Consider the following 12,618-nt stretch of genomic DNA (forward strand, 5'->3'; position numbering starts at 1 on the left):
ATTTGTTCTCCTCATTAAGGAAGTTATAAACTTTACAGCACATCTTACAAAGATGTGGCCTGAGAAACACACTAATTTCATGGCAATTATAGGGGAGCTGAATACCCATCCTATTTAAAAGTTTTTATACTCTTGTTATTCCCTGACATCAGCGTCAGTGATTCATCCCTGGGAGACACCATGCTCGTTTCAATTTGTTTCTCACCTCAGCTGAAAAATCTGTTTCCCTGCTGAAGTAAGTAGTTACAAGGATACTGCCCAACTCCTTGGGCAATCTTCCTGCATACTGAGATAAAGACAGCAGATCAGAGAGTTCTGTTAGCAAGGTGAGGGCTGAATTCTTCAGTCTACCCTTAGCTCTTTCTAACAGGGAATTAACCAAGCAATTCTGTTCAGATGATTCATTCAGGTGCAGAGGATTTCTACACAGACAGCTTCCCTAAACATTTTATCCTGGCAGCTAGAAGTCTTCTAGCACCAAGTGTATCTTTCTAGCACCGAGCTAGAAGTCTCAGCCTTACCAACAGTTATAGACTAGCCATGTTATTCTTAGCTGAACTAGCTGGACAGAGGGATGCTTTCCCCCCCTTTAAAGAGCAGCTGTGCTGCTCCATCCTACGTATGTAATTTGATCCCTCCTGCAACACCATCCGCACATCACAACATAAAAGGAGTACTACGTGATCATTAGAAGGATGCTTGTGTCAGTGGTTCATGATTTAGGAGTCTTTGATTTATATCAGCTCATGGTAGGTTATTATAACTGCCATGCCCTACTGTCTCTGGCTATCTATAGGACAAAAAAAGATAACCCCAGCTGCAGCAGCACAGAAAGATGTGTACATTCTAGTGAGAAAAAACCTACAGAATACAAGAATATGAGTAATTATCACAATAGGTAACATCCAAGCTATATTTAGAAACAATTACGGGAGCAAGGGACAAACAAGCAGTCACATTTAAAACACTGGTCAAGATCCTTCTTACCCAGGTGATAACTACATAGAAGAAAACAAAAAACCACCACGCACACAAACATGTGGAAAAGTCTTTTAGAATAGGCAAGTTAGCAATGAAAACTCATACATATGAACTTACAGGCTCTTGTAATTCTGCTTCATCCCAGGCTCCCCAGCCACCATCTTCCCAGCTTGTTGATTTGCCTGTTTTAAATGAAAAAAGATTTGTCACATGAATACAGCATAGGCAACAAAAAACACAATCAAAAAGGATTGCTGGTGGTTGTTTTCCTTTCCCCGCCAATGCATTATAACTTTGTTTATGGCAGATACTAAACAAGTTCTACAGAAAGAACCATGAAGTGGTAGAAACAGCTGTCTTATTTCTCGGTATTTACTTCCATTTTTGACACTATGGAAAAGTAATAACAGAAGATGTAACCTAAGTACAAACTGGAAACAGGTGCAACACCACCTGGGACAAATTAATTCTGATAGATGGGTCAAATTAATTCTGATAGACTGCATCTAGAACTCAGGGCAAGTAACATCTTACAGTGCCTGGTACAACACATCATTGATCCTTCAAAAGGGCCTTTCTGCATTGTACTAGAATTATTCAATCAAATTTGTCTTTTCTCAGTTTCTCCACAGCCACTTCAAGAGAGCCAAGACATATTTCTAGCTTTATACAGCAAGCTGAAGCAAAGAGTGAGGGCATAAGGGGGGGAAACCCTACATGTCCACTTGACAAAAACTTTCTCCAGCGGGTACAAAGACCTAAGACCTCACTGCAAAATTTAAGCTTTAGCTTGATTTAGCTAATTGTTACTACTCCAAAGACAACAGAAGACTCATCTTGTACATATCAGGCAGCTACAGAGGGAAAGGAAGGGGACAGCAGGCTCTCTCCAACCCTTCAGGACTTTATGTACTTGTCCCCAGATATCTTACATAAGATGACCTTGTAACACACCACAAGAACCACATATGCACAATTTTATGAGAAGCAGTATTTCTATACATAAGTAAGATATGTTCCTTCCATAATGATGGATTTTGGATTGGTTTAAGATAATTGCAGGATCAGCCAGTAGCAACATAAGTTCATTTTAATAGGACATGGAAGTTCATGCATGACAACAAAACACCTGAGCCCAGAATAATGCAGACCCCACCACCACCACTCCCAAAGCAGCCAAAACAAAAGCTGTGGCCTCTGAGGGGAAAATGAGCACAAGGACCTTCGGCATTTACCTCTTTGCAAGACAACACAGAGGCAAATTAATGAGACACTGATCAGTTTCAATTATGTCATTCTGAAACCTCAGAGAAACCACAAGCTTACAAAATACCTCAAACACCTGAAAAAACAGAGGTTCACAGAGACAGGCCTACTTCTCAGTTGTCTTAAGAGTTAATACATTAATCATATAAAAAACAACTGAAATTCTTTCATCTAAAAATACAGAATTTGATGTGAATGTAAAAGCCTATGCAAAAGGTAATTATGCATAGGCACTTGGTAGTAAAAGATGTCCAATTCTCAAACACCACCATCATTGGGACCCTCAGTAAGTATCCCTGTAGTTCAGTGGAAAAGCAAGCACTGACTTCCATCCAGAAGCACAAACATGAAATCTGAAGCAGTAACATCAATAAGACTTCAAGACTTTTCCAAGGATTTCTTTCAAGTTTTTCATTAACTGATATCATGGTTACATTTACTTTAAGAAGTTGTTTAAATGCCATGTCTCAAATTAGTTTAAATTTAGTTTTAAACAAGCAAGTTTTTGCCATTTTGGATGGTCAAACAGTATGGATAAAAAGGTTTGTATCACAAACACTCCAGTTTTACTTGGTCTAAAAACTCTGGTTCCTTTGCCACCAAACAAAGCAAGGCAGAATCCAGGACAAGAAAACAGAAATCTGTATTCCATCTGTTCAGGCAGATTTTTTAACTTTTGTATGGCTAATGAAGACAAAAAACTTTAAAAAATATTTTAGCTTAAGAAAGAAACTTTCCACCAATGCTGTTGAGAAGGTATTTCACAAGACTGTAGAAGACAAAACGCCCACTCCAGAAATAACCTTTGTTAAATTGAAAGGTCTGTACCATCTACGAAGTAGGCGAGTCAGCCAGTTTTGCTGCATCATCATCAATACAGACCTGACTGCACCTTTATTTCAGGTATAACTATATACGCAACAAGCTTTCAAGGGCGACAGTCTCATCTTGTATTTGAGGTTGAAAATTTTCCAGTGTACAAATATATAAAGGAGAATTATGGCAAATACTTTTGAATATAAACTGCAAGAAGAAAGCATTAGCTAACCTCAATGTTTAGTTTAAGGTAACTAACAAAATTCTACTTCTGTTTGCATTTTATCATCTCAAATGGCAACAAAATCTCCTTCGTATAAAGTCCATGGAGGCAAGAAATCTGTCAGCATTGCCACGGTCCAGAGAGAAACACAACCATATCCAAGAAACACAGTTGGGGCCAGCACCTTCCCCTACAGCACAGAGCAGACCAACCTTTCCAAGAAACCTCAGCCATTTCAATTCTGAGACCAAACACCCAACATAAAACTTTTAACTGTGAGGATTCTTGCTGCCTCTTTGTGACTAGCTATATTTTCATGGTTGTTGTCATCTTCCTCGGATGAAGCTAGATCAATCAAAAAAGGGTGGAAAAACGAGGTAATGGTGAGGCAACATCCCAGCTGCAGAGATCTTTCAGAACTGTGTCCTGCTCCGCAAAGCCAGCATCCCCTCCAGCTTACAAAAGTTTACAAGCTTGCTCCTTCTTACCCAGCTTCCACATTGTACAGACTGCCCCTGCATGCACTAAGCGTGTATTTCTCAAGCCCCTGCTTTCCCTCTTTCCATACATTTTTTTTAAAAAAAGAAATTAAATTAAAAAAAAAATTGTTTCCTTATCTATTTCATTCAGACACTTCACCTATGCAATGGCTAGTGAAGCAGGGTATTAAACAACAGACAACTAATCTCTGAAACAATGGACAGAGAAGCAGAGGGATACACCTGTAATACTTTAACTCAAAGCACACTGTTATTCACCTGTGCCAATGCATTACAAAATATTCCACAGAAGCTGTCAGCTGGCAGAGACTCTCCCATCCACCAGCACCTAACAGTGTTGCTCAAGTGAGAGATGACACAGGATCCAAGTTCTGTCTACAACGCAGATTTTGAAGAAATACCCCACCGTTTCCTTTAGCAACATTGCAGATTAGAGCTAGCAACCATGGAATGAAAGACATGATCTAGTAACCAATACATAAATAGGCCCTAAACAGTTCTTGACTTGCAACATATTCATTTTTTCCAGTTCACTGTTGGGAAAAATCAAGCCTTCCTGTGCAAATCTACATTTCTATTCATCGCCATCTCTGACTAGTAGTAGATGTCTGGGAAACAGCTCTCCCTATTTTGATAAAGCAGCAGCAATATATCAGATTCTGCTTTACTGTGGAGATTGCAAAAATAAAAGTTAATCTACTGGGTCTACAAGAACCACTCTAATTTGAAGCACATAGCATTAAAGCTCCATCATCAGCACATTTAAAACTTTAGAGCTGATTTAAATGCTGCACATTTGCAGCATTGGTGTTAATGTATAAGAAAATTTGTTTCAAGCATACTTATCATAAACTGAAGACCCAAAAGAATAATTTCTACTGATAAGCATGCTTTGTTTAAAAAACAAGAAAAGAGGGAAGAGAAATCTTAGCAACAGATCTAGACCAATGAGGTCTAATAGGCATTTAACAGGTCAAATTCAGTATGAAAGATGTTCTTACTCAGTCTAAGACTTCCTAAATCACAGAATCTATCTCTGAGCACAGAAAACTGCCAGTGTCCTCCCTTCCAGAGCACCATGATGACCTGGAGCAGGTAGCAGAAACCTCTCCCTCCTACCCTCACCTCTATGTTCCAGCTCTATGCAGCAGGTACCAGAAGACGTGGTTCGCATGGGCTTGCCCAGAAGACTATGTTTGCCCAAGTGGGAGAGCATGTGTTGAAAACTGGACTCCCAAAGCCACAAAGGTCAATACCCCTACCTACACTGATATATAGCTTTAAAACAAGCATTTTTATGTTCACAGATTTTTTTTTTTTTTAATAAGAAAAATTTCACCTCATACACAAGCCTTTAATCTGTCCCCAACAGGTTTTAGATTATTGGCCATAAAGTATCAAGCTGCATCAGCCAAAAAACTATTATGTATACTCTTTGTACATATAAAAATGATAAATAAAACCAAGCCATGCATCAATTTGTTTCATATCTTAATGTACTGGTTTTGGCTGGGATAGAGTTAATTTTCGTCATAGTAGCTTGTATGGTGCTGTGTTTTGGACCTGTGACGTCACAAACACACCGATGTTTTAGCCATTGCTGAAAAGTGCTTGCACAGCATCAAGGCCTTTTCTGTTTCTCACACTGCTCTGCAGCAAGCGGGTCGGTGACGTGCAAGAAGTTGGGAGTGGACAAAGGACAGCTGACCCCAGCTGACCAAAGGGCTATCCCATACCATATGTCATGCCCAGCGATAAAAGCTAGGGGAGAGAAGGAAGGGGGTGACATTCAGAGTTATGGCATCCGTCTTCCCAAGTAACTGTTATGCGTGATGGAGCCCTGCTTCCCCAGAGATGGCTGAACACCTGCTTGCTGATGGGAAGGAGTGAATGAATTCCTTGCTTTGCTTTGATTGCACACAAGTGCTTTTGCTTTACCTGTTAAACTGCCTTTATCTCAATCCACACATTTTCTCACTTTTACCTTTCCCATTCTCTTCCCCATCCCACCGCAGCAGGAAGTGAGCAAGCAGCTGTGTGGTATTAGCTGCCTACCGGGGTTAAACCACGACACTTAATTGCATGCATGTAGTTTGTTGGGTTTATGATCTTCCAGCTTGTTTCCCATCCATGCTTTAAGAATTTATAAAATTAAGTAATAGTGCAAGAAATGATTGCTTATTAAGTGCAAGAGTTTCAGATACCATTGGATTGCATAATTAGTGAAGAAATAGAAGCAGTTTCTTTTCTTTTCAGGCCAAGGAATTTTAGAAATATTTTAGAATCTTCTTGCTATTCAGAAATCATAGGCCATTCGTTTCCAAAGCTCCTCCAACACAGAGGTGGACAAATATATTAGGTTGTTTTGCCAGCATTACTAGGAAGCCCCTTTTGAGACTAGTATTACATTTGTTTTCTCTTACCACTTCAGACGTCCATAAGTGGGGGGGGGGGGAGGGTGTGACACAAACTAAGTTAGCTAGATAATCTGTAAAAGAACCACTTGAACAATTTCTCTTCCTTTAGATGGTCACAACTGCTTTCAACAGAATAAAAGACAACTAAGTTAAAGATCAGCCAGGTACTACACAGATTCTTTAAAGTAATGCTGCACATTGCCATGGTTTACAGTTGTAATTTAACTCCAAAAACAAAGTTTGAGGTAGGGAAGTTTGGGGGGAAGCTTCAGCTTTCTTTCAGGTGCAAGTGACAGCTTAAGTTATTGCAAGAAAGAAGGAAGTCTATCCAGTAAAGGAGGTGCTAAAGCAGCAAAAAAAGTCAGATGCGAAGATAATTTGGACAAAGTACTCTGACACCATTCTGTCATGTGTGTTAGAAGCATATCATTTAGTCTTCCCCATATCTCAGAATGTATTAAGAATTACAGATGTAACACAATGCAGGCAGAGTGCGTATTTTTATGATATTTTACTTGAAAACTGAAAGAAACAAATCTTAAATGTATATCATACAATCTGGACAGGGACAATCTGATTAAAGAGGCAATATAAAAGAGCTTGTCAGAAGACTCTTCAATAAGAATATACCAAATTCAATAAGAGGGATACAGAAACAGTTAAGAACAACCCTACTGTTAAATGCAATCTAGAATTTGATTTTGTAATGGGTTTTTTTGTTGTTTTGGTAACCTTGTTTGCAACTCTGAAATAAAAAGCCCGGCCTTCTGTATTTCTGAATTAAATTACTTGATCCAGATAAAGCAAAGTGTGCAAGAACAACTCCAAAGATGTTGTTTAGAGGAACTGGGCTGAAGAGCACTTTTCAGGATGCAGTCAATGTAACAGTGCTGGATTTTGGAGAAGAGTTCCTTCACCAGGCTTAAGCCATCGTTCCTACTGTAAAAAGAAGCAGTAAAGTGACACCTCATAGCTCTGAGCAACCCCCTAAATCAGGGGGTTGATTTTTTTGTTCCCCCTGAATAAGCAGCAGCATCTCAAAGTTGTGTGCTGTGCCACACGCTGCTCTGAAGCAGCCAGCTCACTATCATAGATGCAGGTATCATTGCTTGGGAACTCCCAAGGACAAGTCTGGGTTTGGTTTTTTTATTAATTTCATTTAGGTAATGGGAGATAAACACATTTGGGAACTAAAAATATCTGCACATCAGGAAAGTACTGATTTTTTAATTTCGTATTAACACCCCCAAAGTTTAGCTAGCAGCAGTCCTACCTGGCTATGTCACTGAATTGCTGTCATCAAGCCTATCAAATATTTTAAAACACACCATTCAAGCTCAGAGTCTACTGGAAGAACAGAGACACATCACTTTAAATAAACTATAGTTAAATTCCTCAAATTATAAAGATTACAGAAAATGTTATGTGTCTTTATTGCTCAATTTTCTGCTCTTTTCAGTTAAATATCCATTAACTTCCTAATGCTAAAATTCTGTTATGCCTGTGAAGCTTTATCACATTTTGCAAATAAGATGGATTTTTTCATTCATGTTGTATGCCTTATTATAGACAGTTGTATAATGGAATTAACTGTTCCAGCTGTCTTCTGATCTAGCCAACATGCATCCCAAAACATCTTCAACACAGCATGCTGTCAAACTAAACATAAAGCAAATACTTCTATTCCCAGTATTCACACATTTGAAACAGCAGTTTTCAAAGCCGCTTAGATACCACAAGGCTCAGGCTCCACAGAGGATTTGTGCCTCATTATTAGCATTAACTTCTCCCAAGAATCTTAAATTCTCATGCTTTATTAGTCCTGATCATTAAAATATGGAAAAGCATTCAACCCCCTTTTTTCCTAGAGGATAAAGGGATGGGAATTCCATATGAAGCATCTTTAACCAGTTTACTCCATAATACTGTTTTTATCTATTTAAGCCACATGAGGCAAGATCCACCTCAACACCTTTTATTCTAATACAAACAATTAAAAAGTAGCTGTATATTTGTATCACTACAGATCAGCAGTCATCTCAACAGTCTATGAACATTTTTCTTAAGTTATTTCAGCATTGCATTATTAGCAATCTTAACATATGATTGCATAACGCAAGCAAGGAGAACGACATGAACCCTTCCTTCCAGTGTTTCCTCACCTGGGAGGAAACAGGCACCTGCAAAACTGACTTCACATGAGGTTCAAAGGAGGAGGACACCCAGCTTACCAGACAAGTATATCCTTTGCATAAACTAGACACTCTGTTGGGCTACAGAAAAAGATTAAGTGAAGCTGTAGTTGATGGATGCTTTCCATCACCTTTTTCTACTGTTGAATGTGTTTAAATATTTACCTGTACAAAGGAAGGAAAAAAATAATAATCAAGTTCCCTTAGAATAAAAATGCAGAGGGTTTTTTTTTAAGTCAGTAACCTACATCTATATTTCTAATACATGCAGCACCTTTCCAAATTAAATGTGAAATTGACAACCTAGATTAACTTACTATAATTAAATTAAATATGTTGTGATGTCAAATACAACTAGGTGAAAAGGTACAGTGTTTTTATTCATAATAAAGGCATCTAACTGCTAACTTTTATTAAAGTCACAGTATCACACAGTGATTTAGAAATGTATACTGCTTGCATTTTCCAGAGTAGGCAAATTCTTTTCATTTAAAATGTATCTACAAAAATGCTTTTACATTAACCACCCCAGATTGTAGTGAGGCCAATAGACTCACAGAAAATATTTTGGTTAGAATGAAAAAATTACTACAGCTAAAACAGCAAAAAAAACTTCTCTGATCTAAAACTAAGCAACCAAAAAAAGAGAAGACCCATAGCTTGAAACAAAAACACCAAAAAGCACACACTGAAGATCCTGGAGGCACCTTTGCAAAAACATTTGTTATCCAAAATCTGACAGGAGCTTTTGAGAATTCTACTAAGCACCTAAAACATGAAGTTATGACTCAAAAAAAAAAGTAATCAATTTGTTAATTGAAGTACTCTTTGTTTAATAAAAATATTTAATATGAACATTTATTTTCCTAAGGTAGACAACATTTTTCGTTTAACTAGTAGTGAAAGAGTTTCCACACAAATTCAATGTAACTTTTAAAAACCCAAACACACAAGAAAAAAATAGTAAATAAAAGGTGCCGGTTCTCCAGTTTAAAATAAAAAATACTTTTTACTTTGACATGTGTTTATTAAGCTATGTTTGTTCACACATAAGCAATTACATAAATTTAGTACATAAGATTAGTACATAAATTACACTAGTACAAAACTTGTATTTGATAGCAAATGAACATATTTTCTTTGTTGAACTGATCAGTAAAAACAAACTGCTCATTAGTTTTTTTTCCCTAAAAACTAAAAATATAAAAGCATGTTAAAATTCAAGTTTTTAAATGTACAACTTTAATAAACTACTGTTTTAAAACAGTACATACTGCCAATGGAACAGTTTTTACTAAAGCATTCCTTGATTAAAAAAAAAAAATTATTTATATCTTGCTTAGTTAAAAATATTTGCCCTGGCTCTTTGTACCATAAAATGCAATATGCAGCCTAACTATTCAGTTGGCTACGCCACAAAGTAGCAGCAAAGCAGAGTTGGAGAAACAAGCGTACAGGGAAGAGTTTCCTGCTCCACTAAATTTTTTTCTAACTTAGGATACCTCCACAATTTACTTATTTCTAACTTAAGATACCTCTGCAAGTTGTAATAGTGTTTCTCTCTGTCAAAAATGAATGCACCAAGGATTTATGCTTCAAAATGACTAGTTTATAATCTTATGTAAAAGTCACTTTGGGAACTCTTACTTGCTTACATTCATGCTTATTTATCCTGAACCATGAGAACAGCTGTGGTATCAAAAAATTACAGGCACAAATCCAAAAGATTTCAAAAAGTCTAAATGAGCAATATTTTGAAAAATACTCAATTCTGACATTCTGCCTTGATGACTGAATGAGCAAATATAAAAATAGTCCAGAATACAGCCAACTCATTAAAACGCAAGAACAGCACATTTTAGAACACGTACCTTCTTTGCTTCTATCATTTTTGCGGTTTTACAACATAGTAAATGTTTTCTCTCTTTACAGCTGCCATTTGATAAATCCATTCCAACAAAAGTATCCAAAAGTTATTTTACACAAACTTCTCTCACATGTACCACCAAATACAAGAGAAATATTTTAATTCTTTCAGCACATACTTTTAGAAACACAAACACATTACAATCTTTTGCTTTTATCTTCAGTATTCAAGAGGCACTAACAGGACCCTAATGGTTCCAGAATCCTTCCTTTAGATACAGATGATACCAAAAGAAAAGCCATATGGAATCTCTACGCATTTTTTAGGCATTATTGGAGTCAAACAAGCACAAGTAGCAGCACATTATTGTTTTCTACCAAAAGTTTTGGACAATGAAGACTGGCTGTATAAAATTCTTCCAGAATTACTTTCTTCCAAGTGCATTTCAACAATAAAGTAAATTAAATTCAATCTTGAACACAAAAAGAAAGCAATAATAAAATATAACAACACACATACAGAAGTTTTAGTGGTAAAGTTAACTAGCTGAACATACAGTGTACTTTAAAAACCTTTTTCACAATTGTTGTGTCATCTTTTTACCAGGATCTGCAGTGACAGGACAAGGGCCAACAGTTTTAAACTGAAAGAGGGTAGATTTAGATTGGTTGTAAGGAAGAAATTTTTTATGATGAAGGTGGTGAGACACTGGAACAAGTTGCCTAGAGAAGTCATGGATGTTCCATCATTGCAAGTGTTCAAGGTCACGTTGGACAGGGCTTTGAGCAACCTGATCTAGTGAAAGATGTCCCTGCCCATGGCAGGGGGGTTGGACCGATGGACTTTAAAGGTCCCTTCCAACACAAACTATCCTACGATCTCCCCCTCTTTTAATTCCCCCCCAGACCTTTTAAGCTTTTTAAATAAGCACCTTGCTGCTTTCTCTCATAGCTCTGTTTACAGTTGAGAGAACTTTACAAGCATCCTCATTAACCTCTTCAAACACTTTCTTTCCATGCTGTTGCCAGAAAGCCAAACCACCAGCCAAATACAGTTAACACAGTACAGCACTAACAACATACAAGCCAGTGTCTCATTTCCCTGTACTGCCTGTCCTGGGCATGGATCTGTTGGTCCTTCTTCTCTGTTGAAAATACAGCTTCTGTTCCAGACAGCTCAGCTTGCTCTGTGCACTCCCTCACACAACAGAAATCTGGTCCACAACTTCAGACTGTAGTTGCTGTACGATTTATTGTCTTTTAATTTAAGCTTCCAAACTAAATCTTTAGTATACTTTAAATGTGTTTTGCATTATTACACAACCCTACATGCACAACGTTTGTCAACTTTACTAGAACATCTTCAGACTACTGCACTCTCTTAGCGAGAAAATTACAAACTTTCACCTCGAAGTTTGTGGCGTACATGCTCTGTGGCCAAAGAGCTTCACCGACATACCACAGGATAAGGACCGACATCTGACAACAGCTGAACACCTGAAACTTCCGGACAGCAGGAAAATCAGAACTTGTAGGTGAAGATGTGGCACCTGTAGCAGGATATCCACCCTTTACAGCCCTTTATCACAGTAACGATACCAAGCACTCAGCTATCCGCTGTTACCCCCTGCGCGCCCCTAGCACACCTTTGAGTGGATAGGGACGGTTAGGAGAGTGGGGACGAGTGAGCCCAGAGCTCAGCCGGCACCTCCGGCCTCCCCGTCAGGCAGCCCCGGCTGTGGCCACCGGACAGGGGCGCACGGCCCCGCCGGGACAGGCCCCCGACGACGGGGGGCTCTTCGCGGGAGGATCGAGACTCCCGCCGCAGGGAGCCCCGAGGGGGCCGCGGGGAACAGCCCCAGCCCCACCATCACCACCGCCCCCACACGCGCCGGGCCGGGCCGGGCCGGGCCGGCCCGAACCAGGCCCCCAGCTCCCCGGCACCGCGGGGCGGACTCACCGCTCTCCTTGCCGGCCGCGGCGCTGCCCTGACGGCGGTGCGGGCACAGGAAGTCGCGAACCACCTCCAGGTCCTGGAAGCAGCCGAAGGGGACCAGCGCGCACGACATGGTGCCGCCGCCACCCAACCCGGAAACGGTGGCAGACCGCCCTCACGCCCGGCGCCGCGCGGACCTGCGCAGGGCGCATGCGCGGCGCGGACAGGCCCCTCCCGCCCCCCGCGTGCCGCTGGAGGTGCCACGTGACCCCGGCAGCCGTTGGCAGTGGCGGGCAGCGGCGGTCGCGGTGCAGCCCTTGAGGGCCCGGTGTGGCCTCGTCCGCCCCGGGCCGCGGCAGCAGCGGGGATGGGACGGAGCCGGCTGCAGCCGCGGGGCGGCTCAGGGGCTCACGGTCCTCCT

At 40.0% G+C, this 12,618-nt stretch overlaps 1 protein-coding gene across 2 annotated transcripts in view; it reads right to left on the bottom strand.

Moving 5' to 3' along the window:
* The window catches only part of RAB3GAP2 (RAB3 GTPase activating non-catalytic protein subunit 2), a 48,624-nt gene extending 36,238 nt beyond the window's left edge, over positions 1–12,386 (bottom strand). For both annotated transcript variants that reach the window (XM_075496456.1, XM_075496455.1), the window contains exons 1-2: positions 12,222–12,386; positions 1,099–1,163 (exon numbers count right to left, since the gene is read on the bottom strand). In XM_075496456.1, coding sequence (XP_075352571.1) covers positions 1,099–1,163; positions 12,222–12,330 — 174 coding nt within the window. In that variant the 5' untranslated portion in view covers positions 12,331–12,386. The remainder of the gene's footprint in view (positions 1–1,098; positions 1,164–12,221) is intronic.
* Positions 12,387–12,618: the final 232 nt, after the last annotated feature.

Source organism: Mycteria americana, chromosome 3 (genome assembly GCF_035582795.1).
Source record: "Mycteria americana isolate JAX WOST 10 ecotype Jacksonville Zoo and Gardens chromosome 3, USCA_MyAme_1.0, whole genome shotgun sequence".
NCBI lineage: Eukaryota > Metazoa > Chordata > Aves > Ciconiiformes > Ciconiidae > Mycteria > Mycteria americana.